Raw genomic sequence first — 15,020 nt, 5'->3', positions numbered from 1 at the left:
CCTGACTCAGTTACACCAGCTCTGTCAGGAAGAATGGGCCAAAATTCACCCAACTTATTGTGGGAAGCTTGTGGAAGGCTACCCGGAACATTTGACCCAAGTTAAACAATTTAAAGGCAATGGTACCAAATACTAATTGAGTGTATGTAAACTTCTGACCCACTGGGAATGTGATGAAGGAAATAAAAGCTCAAATAAATAATTCTCTCTGCTATTTTTCTGACATTTCACATTCCTCAAATAAAGTGGTGATCCTAACTGACCTAAGACAGGGAATTTTTACAATGATTATATGTCAGGAACTGTGAAAAACAGAGTTTAAATGTATTTGGCTAAGGTGTATGTAAACTTCTGACTTCCAACAGTGCATATTTTGGCATAAAGTGTGTCAACAGACATTTCTCACATAATTAATTTTACTGACCCAAAATAATCCCATTTTGCGTATTTAGTTTTGTCGACATTTGGAAAGTTTTCATCATTCCTGTCATGAAATGTTTTATCTGACATTTACTTTACTTGCATAAACAGTTTGGATGGAAACCTGGTCACACAAACACACACACACACACACACACACACACACACACACACACACACACACACACACACACACACACACACACACACACACACACACACACACACACACACACAGGCAGCCATCTTGTTTTTCCGTAGGGGACAGGTGGATCAATGTCCCTGGGGACACTCCAGAATTGTGTGTATGCTTTTTTTTCATGTGTGCATGTGTAGTATGTATTATTGGGTATTGTAAAACAGAGAGTGACACAGTCATAAACCTACAGCCATAGCCCCCATGCATGGAAGCTGCCATAGTCTCTGTCAGAAACCATTTAACACACTCTCCATTTCTAGAGGCATTCAAACATTAACCATTGTTCCGAAGAGGAGATAAACACAACCCTCAAACTCCTCAAATCCTCAAACTTAACTTAGCCCTGATGACTCAAAACACACTAAAACCTGTGATGTTCAACAATGTTGTCTTAATCAGTCACCTACCGAACCAAAACTATCTAGTAGATACTATATGGTAAACCTATGTTAATCAGTGTTCAGGAGTTCACTGTGAGTTTAGTGGTGCCTGTCACTTGGTCTGAAAGAGGTACATCAGGGAGTTTAGTGGTACCTGTCACTTGGTCTGAAAGAGGTACATCAGGGAGTTTAGTAGTGCCTGTCACTTGGTCTGAAAGAGGTACATCAGGGAGTTTAGTAGTACCTGTCACTTGGTCTGAAAGAGGTACATCAGGGAGTTTAGTGGTACTTGTCACTTGGTCTGAAAGAGGTACACCAGGGAGTTTAGTGGTGCCTGTCACTTGTTCTGAAAGAGGTACATCAGGGAGATTAGTGGTACTTGTCACTTGGTCTGAAAGAGGTACATCAGGGAGATTAGTGGTACTTGTCACTTGGTCTGAAATAGGTACATCAGGGAGTTTAGTAGTACCTGTCACTTGGTCTGAAAGAGGTACATCAGGGAGATTAGTGGTACTTGTCACTTGGTCTGAAATAGGTACATCAGGGAGTTTAGTAGTACCTGTCACTTGGTCTGAAAGAGGTACATCAGGGAGATTAGTGGTACTTGTCACTTGGTCTGAAAGAGGTACATCAGGGAGATTAGTGGTACTTGTCACTTGGTCTGAAAGAGGTACACCAGGGAGTTTAGTGGAAGGACATGCTCTAGAGGAAATACTTTAAACTTTCTAGTGAACGATTGTTCTTTAAACCCATTCCCTGTTTAAGCAGAAAAGTCCACTCCTTATTTCTTTCCACAATCTGCTTTTTTTCTTTCAGTCATTTTTTATGCTCTGGGAGGAATTGAACATTTCTGAGGTCATGTAAGCCTGTAGTCAAACCATGTGCTGCTGTTTCAATGGAAGGACCCATGTGAGTTTGAGTAGAGTTGAGTGGAACATTCTTTAAAAAAAAACATGTACAGTACATGTGAGAGATTAGCAAAGAGAAACTATAAATGTTAGTCATTCTTTTTCTGCATAAGACAATGTGCAATAAAAGGCTGTTTAGCAAGTGACTGGACATTTTATAAAGGATAAAACAGTCCTTCAGTGTATCTCAGTCATAACCTGTAGGTGCCATTTTGAATAGATGTGCACTGTACCTTTGCACTTTGTAAATTTTAAGACAGGAATATGCTACATATTCTGTTCAGTTCAGCAGAAGTTCAAACAGTAGTTAAGGGCAGTTCCTGAATGTCCATAAGGAGCTGTGGGCACGCGCACATATGGACACACACATGGTGAGCAGGAACCGTGAGGAGGTGGAAGAGGAGGGATGTTATACAGTATATAACACGTCATGTTTGATGTGTGAACACTTCAGTGGATCTTTGGCATTGGGATGCGTGAGAGGCTGGGGGGAACCAGGACTCTGGCTCTGATCAGTCCCAGGTCTGGCATTTCCAGATTAGGGCTAGGAGGGCTTGTTCTCCCAAGGTCCCTCCTGACCCCCAGAGCGCGGGGCTTAGCGAGCACCCCGTGGTCCAGAGACAGGCTCACCGCCTGGGGACCAGAATTGAAGCAGGGCAGGCCCCTGGAGGGAGGCGGCAGCTGCTTGGTCCTGTGGTTGGCCAGCAGCGCTGAAGACTCAGATCGAAGAAGAGAGACATTAGTGCCCCCCTGAGGCAAAGCCGGGATGGACACACGCTTGTGGAGGCGTGGCGGCTGCAGGATGCGAGGGCAGCCAGGGCCCTGTGGCCCCAATGGAGAGGCTCGCTGCCCTCCCTCTGGCCTGGACAGAGCTCCTGGGGTTGGGCTGCTGGCTGCAGCAAGCCCCTGGGTGGGACTGGGGGTGGTTCCAGGCCACTCTCTGATATGTTTGTTGAGCTGGGTGCTAAGCAGCACACTCAATTCATCTGGGTCAGGCACTGGTGGAGTGTCCACACCCATGGCCGGACTTCCAGTGGGTGGGTCAGAGTCTGTGCAGTGGGATCCATCTTCCCTGGTCCTCCTCCCTCTCTGGGGGTCACTGTGGCCCTCGGTGTGGGCTGTTTTTACTAGTCTTTCTTGGGTGAGGTGCTCGTGGTGGCTGGGGCTGGAAGGCTGTATTTGTGGCTATGGATGAAAAACAAAAATAAACACATTACCATCAATTCACTGAGAATGTTGAAATATAAATATATTGTGTACATCACATATGAACTTCTGTCAGATAGAATAGAATATACATTTTTACTCTATTCAATCTCTTTATGTAGTTCCTGATACAGCCCTGCCTTTAGTTGAAGGAGGCTAATCCAATAGTTTCTGTTGCAGACACAACCCACCATTAGTTAAAGTCATTCAATCCAATATTTTTTTTAAGTATTCACTTTCTGAGATCTGTATTCAAATAGTTTTCAAAAGTAGCCATTTTTGGGGACTTTAATTAAAATAGTCACCTCCAAAGTAATTATTTGTTCCCCCCATAAAATAGTTACTTTCCACAAAGCATATTTAAAAACTATAGTTATCGCAGGTCTGGCAGGAACACTAGGTAGACTCCAAAATCAACCCACAGCATGCAGATGCACATCAACACTGGCATGCTTTCATCGTGCCATGTCATGCCATGCCAGTGTGCAGGGCCCAGGGTGATGGGTAGAGGTTAGAGAGATGGGAAACGCTTACTGTACCAAGCTTTGGCAGTGATGCAGAGAGAGATGGTATGGAGTAATTTCAGTACCAACACAAATTGTAATTGAATTCAATCATTTAGAATTTTTATTAGGATATTGAATTTGAAAGTAATATTTTTGTATTTGTAATGCACAATTGAATCATTGAATTCATAAATGTAACTTGTCTTTCATGATTTGAAATTAAATGAATATTGCATTCAGTTTAAAAATTATATTTCAATTTAATTGAATATTCAAATTCAATAATTATATATTCAGTTTCAATATGGTAGATATCATATAAACGGCGAGTAGCAGCAGTGTAAAAACAAAGGAGTGGGGGGGTCAATGCAAATAGTCCAGGTGGCCATTAATTGTTCAGCAGTCTTATGGCTTGGGGATAGAAGTTGTTATGGAGCCTTTTGGACCTAAACTTGACACTCCAGTACCGCTTGCCATGCAGAAGCAGAGAGAACAGTCTATGACTTGGGTAACTGGAGTATTTCATTATTTGTTATTTTTTTCTCCCCAATTTTGTGGTATCCAATTGTTAGTCGTTACTGTCTTGTCTCATCGCTACAACTCCCGCACGGACTCGGGAGAGGCGAAGGTCGAGAGCCATGCCTCCTCCAAAATACAACCCAATCAAGCCACACTGCTTCTTAACACAGCACGCATCCAACCCAGAAGCCAGCCGCACCAATGTGTCGGTGGAAACACCGTACACCTAGCGACTTGGTCAGCGTGCACTGCGCCCGGCCCACCACAGGAGTCGCTAGTGCGCGATGAGACAAGGATATCCCTGTCGGCCAACCGTCCCTTACCCGGACGACGCTAGGCCAACTGTGCGCCGCACCATGGGCCTCCCGGTCGCGGCCGGCTGCGACAGAGCCTGGGCTCAAACCCAGAGTCTCTGGTGCCTTAGACCACTGCATCACCCGGGAGGCTGTCTTTGATAATTTTTGCATTAATTGTCAAGTTAACAAACTATTGTGGCGCCCTCTGTGATGTGGCCGGGGAAAGCCACTGTTTAGAGTGTCAGTCAAGCCACACAACCAGCATTGTAGGCTGCAGGGCTACGCCCAGACCTGAGGCCACTCTGCCTCGTTAGACTGCACATTTTCAGGGGCTGTTTCAGTGCAGCACAGGGGAACCCTTGGTGGATGCCGGAGGCTGAGCCCTACAGACATTTGTTTAAAGTCCTGGTCATTGGGTTTTCCGCAAGAAGAAGTGACCGGACTACAAGTGAAGTTGGTAAGCTGGGTAGCAGCCCAGCTCGTTTTATTTGAAGTTAAGGCTAACTCTAGGTTCAGTTAATGTTTGAGAACCAGCTTTGTGAACATTTATTTTGAATACATATGCCAGCCTACCCTGGTTTATGCTGTGCCCCTGTGTATTGGAATTCTGTCTGTTTCTCCTCGATGCCTTTCTATCAGCCACGCCTAGCAAGTCATTATACTATATATTCAACTTTTCAGATGCATTCAGATTCAGTTTTCAAATTCAGATTCAAAACCTGAGACAACATCCTGGTACTTTGCCAGACGGGAATGGTAGAGAACAGATAGAATCAAATGTGTTCTGTGGAAAACAGAAGCTTCTGGTGGTTTCTGAAGCCAATGTGGCATGTTGAATTTAAATTTTTTGGGGGACTCAACACAATTTAGGCTATAAGCAGTTATGAAAAAGAGCTAAGACTCTTATCGAACTCAGGACCTCTGCCTCACAAACACACATGACCACCCTCCTTGTCAATGTACTAACCGTTTGAGCTATCTAAAAATATCAAGCTAGCTACGGAGTGAGTTTACTTTACGCTCTTCAATTTATGAAATCAATGATTAAATTTGTACATTACGAATCCACAAATATTAAATGAATATCCTAATACAAATGCAACATTATGCAATTCAAATCAAATTTGCACTGAAATCACTCTGTAGATGGGATGAGAGAGATAGGAGATAAGGCACAGTAGCAAAAAGCAGACTGACAGAGGAAGAGAGACACACACACACACATTTACATGTATGCACAGTAAAGACATGCACGCACACATCTAGGACGCACGCTTCCATGCATGCAAACACGCATGCACAGACACTGTTAAAACAGGGTTAACAGAGTTTGGTAGAGTTGGGTAGCTGAAAAGGAGCAATTGCATCAATGAGTGATGACATCTTCAATGGCATCCACATTTTTACAAACAAGTACTTTGACCACTCCATCATACTGACTCAGTCTCCCAATCAGGCACGGAAAAGGACAGACACACATCACACCGGAATTCAAGGGTTAAATAGTTTGCAAACAAGCTCAATCCAGTGCAAGCTCAGAAGCCAGGGCATTTGGCTATCCAGTGCATCTACTGTATTCATGACATCCTAACTCCTGCCCACACTTCTCCTCTCTAAAATCCAATATTGTACAAGCAAGAAACCCCAACCGAGTTGTTTACATCTAGCGTTGACAACAGGAGCTCCACAACAACATTACTCCATTGAGAAACATGAGTCACTTCACTTCTCTTTTGACTCTGCCCTTTCCTTTTTTTATCTCTCCTGAATTCCACAATGTTTTAATGACTGCATGCATAATATATATTTTTCTCTCTCTCTTAGGGGACTCTTCTCCAGGTTCATCTCTCTGTAGGTGATGGCTTTGTTATGGAAGGTTTGTGAATCGCTTCCTTTTAGGTGGTTGTAGAATTTAACAGCTCTTTTCTGGATTTTGATAATTAGTGGGTATCGGCCTAATTCTGCTCTGCATGCATTATTTGGTGTTCTACGTTGTACACGGAGGATATTTTTGCAGAATTCTGCGTGCAGAGTCTCAATTTGGTGTTTGTCCCATTTTGTGAAGTCTTGGTTGGTGAGCGGACCCCAGACCTCACAACCATAAAGGGCAATGGGCTCTATGACTGATTCAAGTATTTTTAGCCAGATCCTAATTGGTATGTTGAAATTTATGTTTCTTTTGATGGCATAGAATGCCCTTCTTGCCTTGTCTCTCAGATCGTTCACAGCTTTGTGGAAGTTACCTGTGGTGCTGATGTTTAGGCCAAGGTATGTATAGTTTTTTGTGTGCTCTAGGGCAACAGTGTCTAGATGGAATTTGTATTTGTGGTCCTGGTGACTGGACCTTTTTTGGAACACCATTATTTTGGTCTTACTGAGATTTACTGTCAGGGCCCAGGTCTGACAGAATCTGTGCATAAGATCTAGGTGCTGCTGTAGGCCCTCCTTGGTTGGTGACAGAAGCACCAGATCATCAGCAAACAGCAGACATTTGACTTCGGATTCTAGCAGGGGGAGGCCGGGTGCTGCAGACTTTTCTAGTGCCCTCGCCAATTCGTTGATATATATGTTGAAGAGGGTGGGGCTTAAGCTGCATCCCTGTCTAACCCCACGACCCTGTGTGAAGAAATGTGTGTGTTTTTTGCCAATTTTAACCGCACACTTGTTGTTTGTGTACATGGATTTTATAATGTCGTATGTTTTACCCCCAACACCACTTTCCATCAGTTTGTATAGCAGACCCTCATGCCAGATTGAGTCGAAGGCTTTTTTGAAATCAACAAAGCATGAGAAGACTTTGCCTTTGTTTTGGTTTGTTTGATTGTCAATTAGGGTGTGCAGGGTGAATACATGGTCTGTTGTATGGTAATTTGGTAAAAAAACAAATTGACATTTGCTCAGTACATTGTTTTCATTGAGGAAATGTACGAGTCTGCTGTTAATAATAATGCATATGATTTTCCCAAGGTTACTGTTGACACATATTCCACGGTAGTTATTGGGGTCAAATTTGTCTCCACTTTTGTGGATTGGGGTGATCAGTCCTTGGTTCCAAATATTGGGGAAGATGCCAGAGCTAAGTATGATGTTAAAGAGTTTTAGTATAGCCAATTGGAATTTGTTGTCTGTATATTTGATCATTTCATTGAGGATACCATCAACACCACAGGCCTTTTTGGGTTGGAGGGTTTTTATTTTGTCTTGTAACTCTTTCAATGTAATTGGAGAATCCAGTGGGTTCTGGTAGTCTTTAATAGTTGATTCTAAGATCTGTATTTGATCATGTATATGTTTTTGCTCTTTATTCTTTGTTATAGAGCCAAAAAGATTGGAGAAGTGGTTTACCCATACATCTCCATTTTGGATAGATAATTCTTCGTGTTGTTGTTTGTTTAGTGTTTTCCAATTTTCCCAGAAGTGGTTAGTCTATGGATTCTTCAATTGCATTGAGCTGATTTCTGACATGCTGTTCCTTCTTTTTCCGTAGTGTATTTCTGTATTGTTTTAGTGATTCACCATAGTGAAGGCGTAGACTCAGTCTCTCTCTCTCTCTCTCTCTCTCTCTCTCTCTCTCTCTCTCTCTCTCTCTCTCTCTCTCTCTCTCTCTCTCTCTCTCTCTCTCTCTCTCTCTCTCTCTCTCTCTCTCTCTCTCTCTCTCTCTCTCTCTCTCTCTCTCTCTCTCTCTCTCTCTCTCTCTCTCTCTCTCTCTCTCTCTCTCTCTCTCTCTCGTTGAATTAGCACCTTGAAGTGTCAATGATGCCAAACCCGACAAATGCACCCCTTTGATTGACAGCGGGGTTGCCCATTATTATTGTCAAATCTAATTAAACACAGCCAATAGACTGCCGTGGTTGTGGAAATGCGCCCCCATTCCCGACTGTTATGCTTTGGATGATGCCCAGCCAGAGCCCTGTAGGGAAACATCAAAATAATGTAATTTCTCTCTTTATTTATCATTCTTTTTATCACTCTCTGTCACCCTCAGTTCATCAGTAGAACACAACGTATTCATAATAGTGGGGTTTGGTAGGACAGAATGGCAATATTTGCACTGTGATTGCTAGTCTGCTTCATTTTAAATGAAAATGTCTCAGGAATTCCTAGAGTAAATGATAAACAACCAATTGTTCACTATTACCATGTAGTAATTGTACTGTAGATAAAAGACGAGGTCTTGATTTGGGTGTCATCAACTCATCCAAGTAATTAGCTAGGCTTGTTACTTTACGCTGAGATGTGTCAGATAACGATCCAAGTCAATTTACAAAAACTACCCACTGCTTTTGCTTACTCAACCATGCTACCTACTGATTTCCCTACACACACTTTGTTCAGGTGAATGAACTGAACATCACTCATCCACTTCACTGATGAAAGCAATGGGTAGATCACATAGAGGAAGGGAGTAATGATGGAGAGAAGGGGGGCAGAGACAGGGGATAATGGAAGCAGACAAGGAAATGGGGGGGGGGGGTTAGTGACTCACTCTGTCTGCGCTGGGGCATGCTGGTGCGGGGCAGACCCTGCCCGGGGGAGAAGAAGGGGGTGGGCAGCAAACCCTGCACAGAGAAGAGACAAAGGAGGTATGACGTATAGTACCAGTCAAAGGTTTGGAAACACCTACTCATTCCAGGGTTTTTCTTTTCTTTTTACTATTTTTTTACATTGTAAGATAATAGTGAAGACATCAAAACTATGAAATAACACATATGGAAACATATAGTAACCAAAAAAGTGTTAAACAAATCAAAATATACTTGAGATTATTCAAATTAGCCACCCTTTGCCTTGATGACAGCTTTGTACACTATTGGCATTCTCGCAACCAGCTTCATGAGGAATGCATTTCAATTAACAGTTAAAAGTGAAGTTAATTTGTGGAGTTTCTTTCTTTCTTAATTAATTTGAGCCAATCAGTTGTGTTGTGATGGTAGGGGTGGTATAGGCTGCAAATAGGCCTATTTATTGGAAGAAAAGTACAAATAGGCAAAGAGAAGTGACAGTCCATCATTACTTTAAGACATGAAGGTGAGTCATGGTGGAACATTTTAAGAACTTTTAAAGTTTCTTCAAGTGCAGTCGCAAAAATGATCAAGCGCTAATATGAAACTGGCTCTCACGCCACAGGAAAGGAAGACCCAGAGTTACCTCTGCTGCAGAGGATCATTTTATTAGAGTTACCAGTCTCAGAAATTGCAGCCCAAATAAATGCTTCACTGAGTTCAAGAGTCATCTTATCTGTTCAGAGGAAACTGCATGAATCAGGCCCTCATGGTTGAATTGCTGCAAAGAAACCACTACTAAAGGACACCAATAAAAAGAAGAGACTTGCTTAGGTCAAGAAACATGAGCAATGGACATTAGACCGGTGGAAATTTGAGATTTTTGGTTCCAATCACCGTGTCTTTGTGAGACACAGGGTAGGTGAATGAATGATCTCCACATGTGTAGTTCCCACCATGAAGCATGGAGGAGGAGGAGGCGTGATGTTGTGGGGGAGCTTTGCTGGTGACACTGTTAGTGATTTATTTATAATTCAAGGCACACTTAACCAACATGGCTACCACAGCATTCTGCAGCGATACACCATCCCATCTGGTTTGCGCTTAGTGGGACTATCATTTGATTTTCAACAGGACAATGACCCAACACACCTCCAGGCTGTCTAAGGGCTATTTGACCAAGAAGGAGAGTGATGGAGTGCTGCATCAGATGACCTGGCCTCCACAATCACCTGACCTCAACCCACTTGAGATGGTTTGGGATGAGTTGAACAGCAGAGTGAAAGAAAAGCAGCCAACAAGTGCTCAGCATATGTGGTAATAACTTCAAGACTGTTGGAAAAGCATTCCTCATGAGGCAGGTTGAGAGACTTCCTAAAGTATGCAAAGCTGTCATCAAGGCAAAGGGTGGCTACTTTGAAGAATCTCAAATATAAAATACATTTTGATATGTTTAACACTTTTTTTGGTTACTACATGATTCCATGTGTTATTTCATAGTTTTGATGTCTTCACTATTACTCTACAATGTACAAAATAGAATAAACAAAGAAAAACCCTTAGTAGGTGTATCCAAACTGTGGACTGTTACTGTACATGCATATAGAGATAGGTCCTATACATGTGAGAGTATAGAGTCACCATACCGCACACATACAGTACACAAACAGCACATAAACAGGAACACATACTGTCATACAAACAAAGACCCCCCCCCCCCCACACACACACACAGTCCCAGAAAATCACACACTGTTACCATGCTTACCTTTCCCTCTCTATTTCCTTGCTCTAGGATATTAATGCAAACATATTCCCTTTTTGAAAGGCATACAAATGAAAATGCATGAGGTTCTTATGTGAACCTCCCTCCAATATCTCATTCCTTTCTTTTCCATCTCTGTCTCTCTCACTCACTCTCTTTCCCACAGTCTATTACATTTAACACTGTAGAATCAGACCGACTGTTTGTCTGTGTGTGAGGGTGAATGCCTGTCCTCAATAACCGGCTCAATCCCACCTGAACAAACCCAAACTGTGCATAAAGATAAAATCATCCTGTGTAGAAGAATAGTGGAGGATCTTCTGGACTGTCAACAGGTAATCTCCTTCTCATGACTGTTTGGTGCTGCTCTTAAATTGGCCACATCTCCTCAAACCGAGAAGGACGCATAGGCACAGAGTGAGAGAGACTGGACTCTCTGGGATGCCCGAGCAATTTCAGAGACAACCGCAGTGAGGGAAGTGGAGGACAAATGAGGTTTCTGATCGACTTCCTCCCTGTTTTTTCTGTACTACACAATTACAGCAGGACCCTTCTGTGCAGCCACCTGCCACGGCTTAATTTGCAGAAAGGAAGGTTTGAATTGGGAAAGAGAGCCTAGCACTGACAGTGGCTGGAATTTTCATTGGGCTGTCTCAGCTCAGGGCAAGCTTTCCTGTCTTCATCTTACATTCTGGTGTGAATACGTAGCTACTTCCCAGTTCTGATAGGTCTAGGAGGAACCCTTTATGTAAGGAGTATGGGATTCTCTTTCATTAGGAAGTACGAGCAAAGAACTAGCAATAATCATAATGGTGTTTGTCTGGAAAGTTTCAAACACACACGTAGGCTAACTCTATAAACTAGCTTGAACTCTACCGGAGTTATTAGACGGATTTGACTTTCATCATGATGTCATTAGCATGCTTAACATGTCAGTGTGAAGCATTCAGAAACTGTGCATATTGTTGTTGATTTTCTCATAATTAAGTGTTAGTAAAGCATAAGCCGTTATGCTAGTAAAGCGTTAGCTTCCCCTTTCATCTTACAAGCTGGTGTGAGTCCTTATTTGAGGAGCATGTTGTCATTGCTCATTATAAATTGTCAAGGCATTAGCAGCTCTGCTAGCAGTGTCCTGAAGGATGTCATGGCTGGCTTGATAAATCTTACTTAACTCCACTAATCATTCACTACAAGAAAGACTTTCAGCTAGATTGAGAAAAATAACAAGACATACAACCAAGGTCTGTACATTACTTTTTACTTCGGTAGTTCTCACAATTACATTTGCACCTGTCTGATATTATGAAGTTGATTTTCAAAGCAGAGTTTTGGTGGTAGCTGTGGGCAGGGCAGTGAGTGTGGAATCTCTGGGGGTGGGAGAGAGAGGCGGTATGGGGGACTAATGTCAGGGCCTCTCTGTGAAAACCACCCATCATTCAAGATTAGAATGCTGGACACAAGCTGTTCTGTCATTGCCTCTTTCTCTCTCTCGCTCCCTCTCCCTCTACAAACCAACCTCCTGCTGACAGAATGACAAGAGCATTGTGTCTGCTTACAGCTTAGATAATGACAGAAAGAAAGAAAGAAAGAAAGGGGAAGGGAGAGAGATAGAAAAAAATAAAAGAGAGAAAGTTGGAGGAGGAGAGAGAGGGGTAGACAGAGGGGGGGGTGTAGCAGTAATTAGCCTCTTGTCTTGGTCTGATGAAACATAAGGTTTTGCATTCGATTAGTCTTCCTGCCAGCACTTGTTTGCTTGTTTGTTTTAATGAGGCCATTCGGCATTCCCCTGTTTACTAAGCCCTTTGTTCAGAGGCATCTTCTCCTTGCCTCTGTACTCTATCTATCCTGCACCTCCATGCACGCACAAACATACTCTGTCTCTCTCCATGTCACTCTAATCACTGCATTGAGTTAACAGTAGGGTTGGGCGATTTTACCATTGCATCATCTATCGACGATGTTTGACAGCTATCGTCGATATTTGACTAGTCATTGTCATTTAGCATATTGGAACTCGACTGCACCGCCGGAGTCTGGCAGCGCACAACAGCACAGCACAGTGAGGTCAGGGCACAGTGGAGGCCTGTCAAGTTCTTCCACATCGATCTAGACAAACCATATCTGTATGGACCTCGTTTGTGCATGGGGGCATTGTCATGCTGAAACAGGAAAGGGCATTTCCCAAACTGTTGCCACAAAGTTGGAAGCACAGAATCATCTAGAATGTCATTGCATGCTGTAGCGTTAAGATGTCCCTGTAGCGTTAAGATGGCCGAACCATAAAAAACAGCCCCAGAACATTATTCCTCCTCCACCAAACTTTACAGTTGGCACTATGCATTTGTGCAGGTAGCATTCTCCTGGCATTGGCCAATCCCAGATTCGTCTGTCAGACTGACAGATGGTATAGTGTGAGAACGTGATTCCACTGATCCAGATGTCAAGCCCTGACCTTAGTTATCTCTGTTTTCTTTATTATTTTGGTTAGGTCAGGGTGTGACGAGGGTCGGTATGCTTGTTTTGTCTTGTCTAAGGTTTTTGTATGTCTAAGGGTGTTTGTAAGTCTAGGCATATGTAGGTTTATGGTGGCCTGAATTGGTTCCCAATCAGAGGCAGCTGTTTATCATTGTCTCTGATTGGGGATCATATTTAGGTTGCCATTTTCCCTTGGGTATTGGTGGGTTCTTGTCTATGTGTAGTTGCCTGTCAGCACTCGTTTATATAGCTTCACGGTTTGTTATTTTGTTAGTTTGTTCAGTGTTCTTCCTTCATTAAAAGAAGAATGTATGCATATCACGCTGCGGCTTGGTCTCCTCCATACAACGAACTTGACACCAGAGTCTAATGGCGGTGAGCTTTACACCTGTAAGGAGTGCGTATCTGGTGGCAGGGAATTCAGACACAGGAGAGCAGAACTTGTTAATAGCCGGAGCAGTTAATAGTAAAACCAATGGCATAAGAAATGCAAAGTATGGGCAAAATAAACCGACGCGCACCAGTCAAACAAATGTGCACAAGCACTTACAATAAACAATACCACACAAAGACATGGGGGGGAACAGAGGGTTAAATACACAACACATAATGAGGGAAATGAGAACCAGGCGATGGGTAGAAGACCGGCGACGTCGACTGCCGAACACCGCCCAAACAAGGAGAGGCATCGACTTCAGTACAAGTCGTAACAACACCACTCCAGCCAACGCTTGGCATGGCAATCTTAGGCTTGTGGGCGGCTGCTTGGCCATGGAAACCCATTTCATGAAGCTTCCGACGAACAGTTATTGTGCTCATGTTGCTTCCAGAGGCAGTTTGGATCTCTGTAGTGAGTGTTGCAACCGAGGACAGAAGGAGCCGTTGTTGCTCCTGGACTTTTCCATTTCCCAATAACAGCACTTACAGTTTACCATGGCAGCTCTAGCTGAGCATACATTTAACGAACTGACTTGTTGGAAAGGATGCATCCTATGATGGGGCCACATTGAAAGTCACTGAGCTCTTCAGTAAGGCCATTCTACTGCCAATGTTTGTCTATAGAGATTGCATGGCTGTGTGCTCAATTTTATACACCTGAAAGCCGAATCCACTATTTTGAAGGGTTCTCCACATACGTTTGTATATATAGTGTACCTGACTACCTGGCAATACGTGGATGTGTGCACAGCGCTCATTCAAAAGTGTTCCTCAGGGAAGGGATATGTAAAGGCTTCCATTTTCCTACTCACAGTACTCACACACTAATAAACTTTTTACACCATTGTGCCTACCCAGTCCATAATAATCTGCTGGCTTTGATAGTTTATTCCCACATTGTTTATTCCATCACATTTCCAGCAGCATAACAAGACCATCTTTAGTTATGTAATTGACTGTCTGCTCCTCTGACCTCGGTTCCAAAAATCTGTCATGACATTTCTCATGTAGCCTTTACAGTATGCAGCCGTTCTAATTATATTTACTTTAATCCAGTCTTTTTATTACACAATTTAACGTCTGAAGATCACTGCAGCCAGTTTGCTCCTCCCATACTTCCTCAAAGAAGATCCAAGTGGGCTGTATGTCACAGACAGGGTATGTATTTCTCAGTATGGCAAATAAATGAATCAACGTTGTTTCCACGTCATTTCATTGAAATTACGCTGAACCAATATGTAATAGACGTTGAATTGATGTCTGTGCCCAGTGGCTAACCTTAATATTTCGCATTTCTTTGTTTTAATGTTTACTTACAGCGTGTAAAGTTCCCAGCACCTACCATAAGAATAGAGGGGATGAGAGCCACGTCCAACTCTTCCTGATTGGAGAGGAGCTACTGAGTG

At 43.0% G+C, this 15,020-nt stretch overlaps 1 protein-coding gene across 1 annotated transcript in view; it reads right to left on the bottom strand.

Moving 5' to 3' along the window:
- Window positions 1-263: 263 nt before the first annotated feature.
- The window catches only part of LOC109898865 (serine-rich coiled-coil domain-containing protein 2-like), a 72,334-nt gene continuing 57,577 nt past the window's right edge, over window positions 264-15,020 (bottom strand). Inside the window, exon 12 of the mRNA XM_020493924.2 lies at window positions 264-3,092. Within this exon, the coding sequence (XP_020349513.1) occupies window positions 2,358-3,092 (735 nt within the window). The 3' untranslated portion in view covers window positions 264-2,357. The remainder of the gene's footprint in view (window positions 3,093-15,020) is intronic.

The sequence above is a fragment of the Oncorhynchus kisutch genome, linkage group LG11, assembly GCF_002021735.2.
Source record: "Oncorhynchus kisutch isolate 150728-3 linkage group LG11, Okis_V2, whole genome shotgun sequence".
Taxonomy (NCBI): Eukaryota; Metazoa; Chordata; class Actinopteri; order Salmoniformes; family Salmonidae; genus Oncorhynchus; species Oncorhynchus kisutch.
Note: the sequence above shows the minus strand (reverse complement) of the source record. Positions and strands in the feature narration are given on the sequence as shown.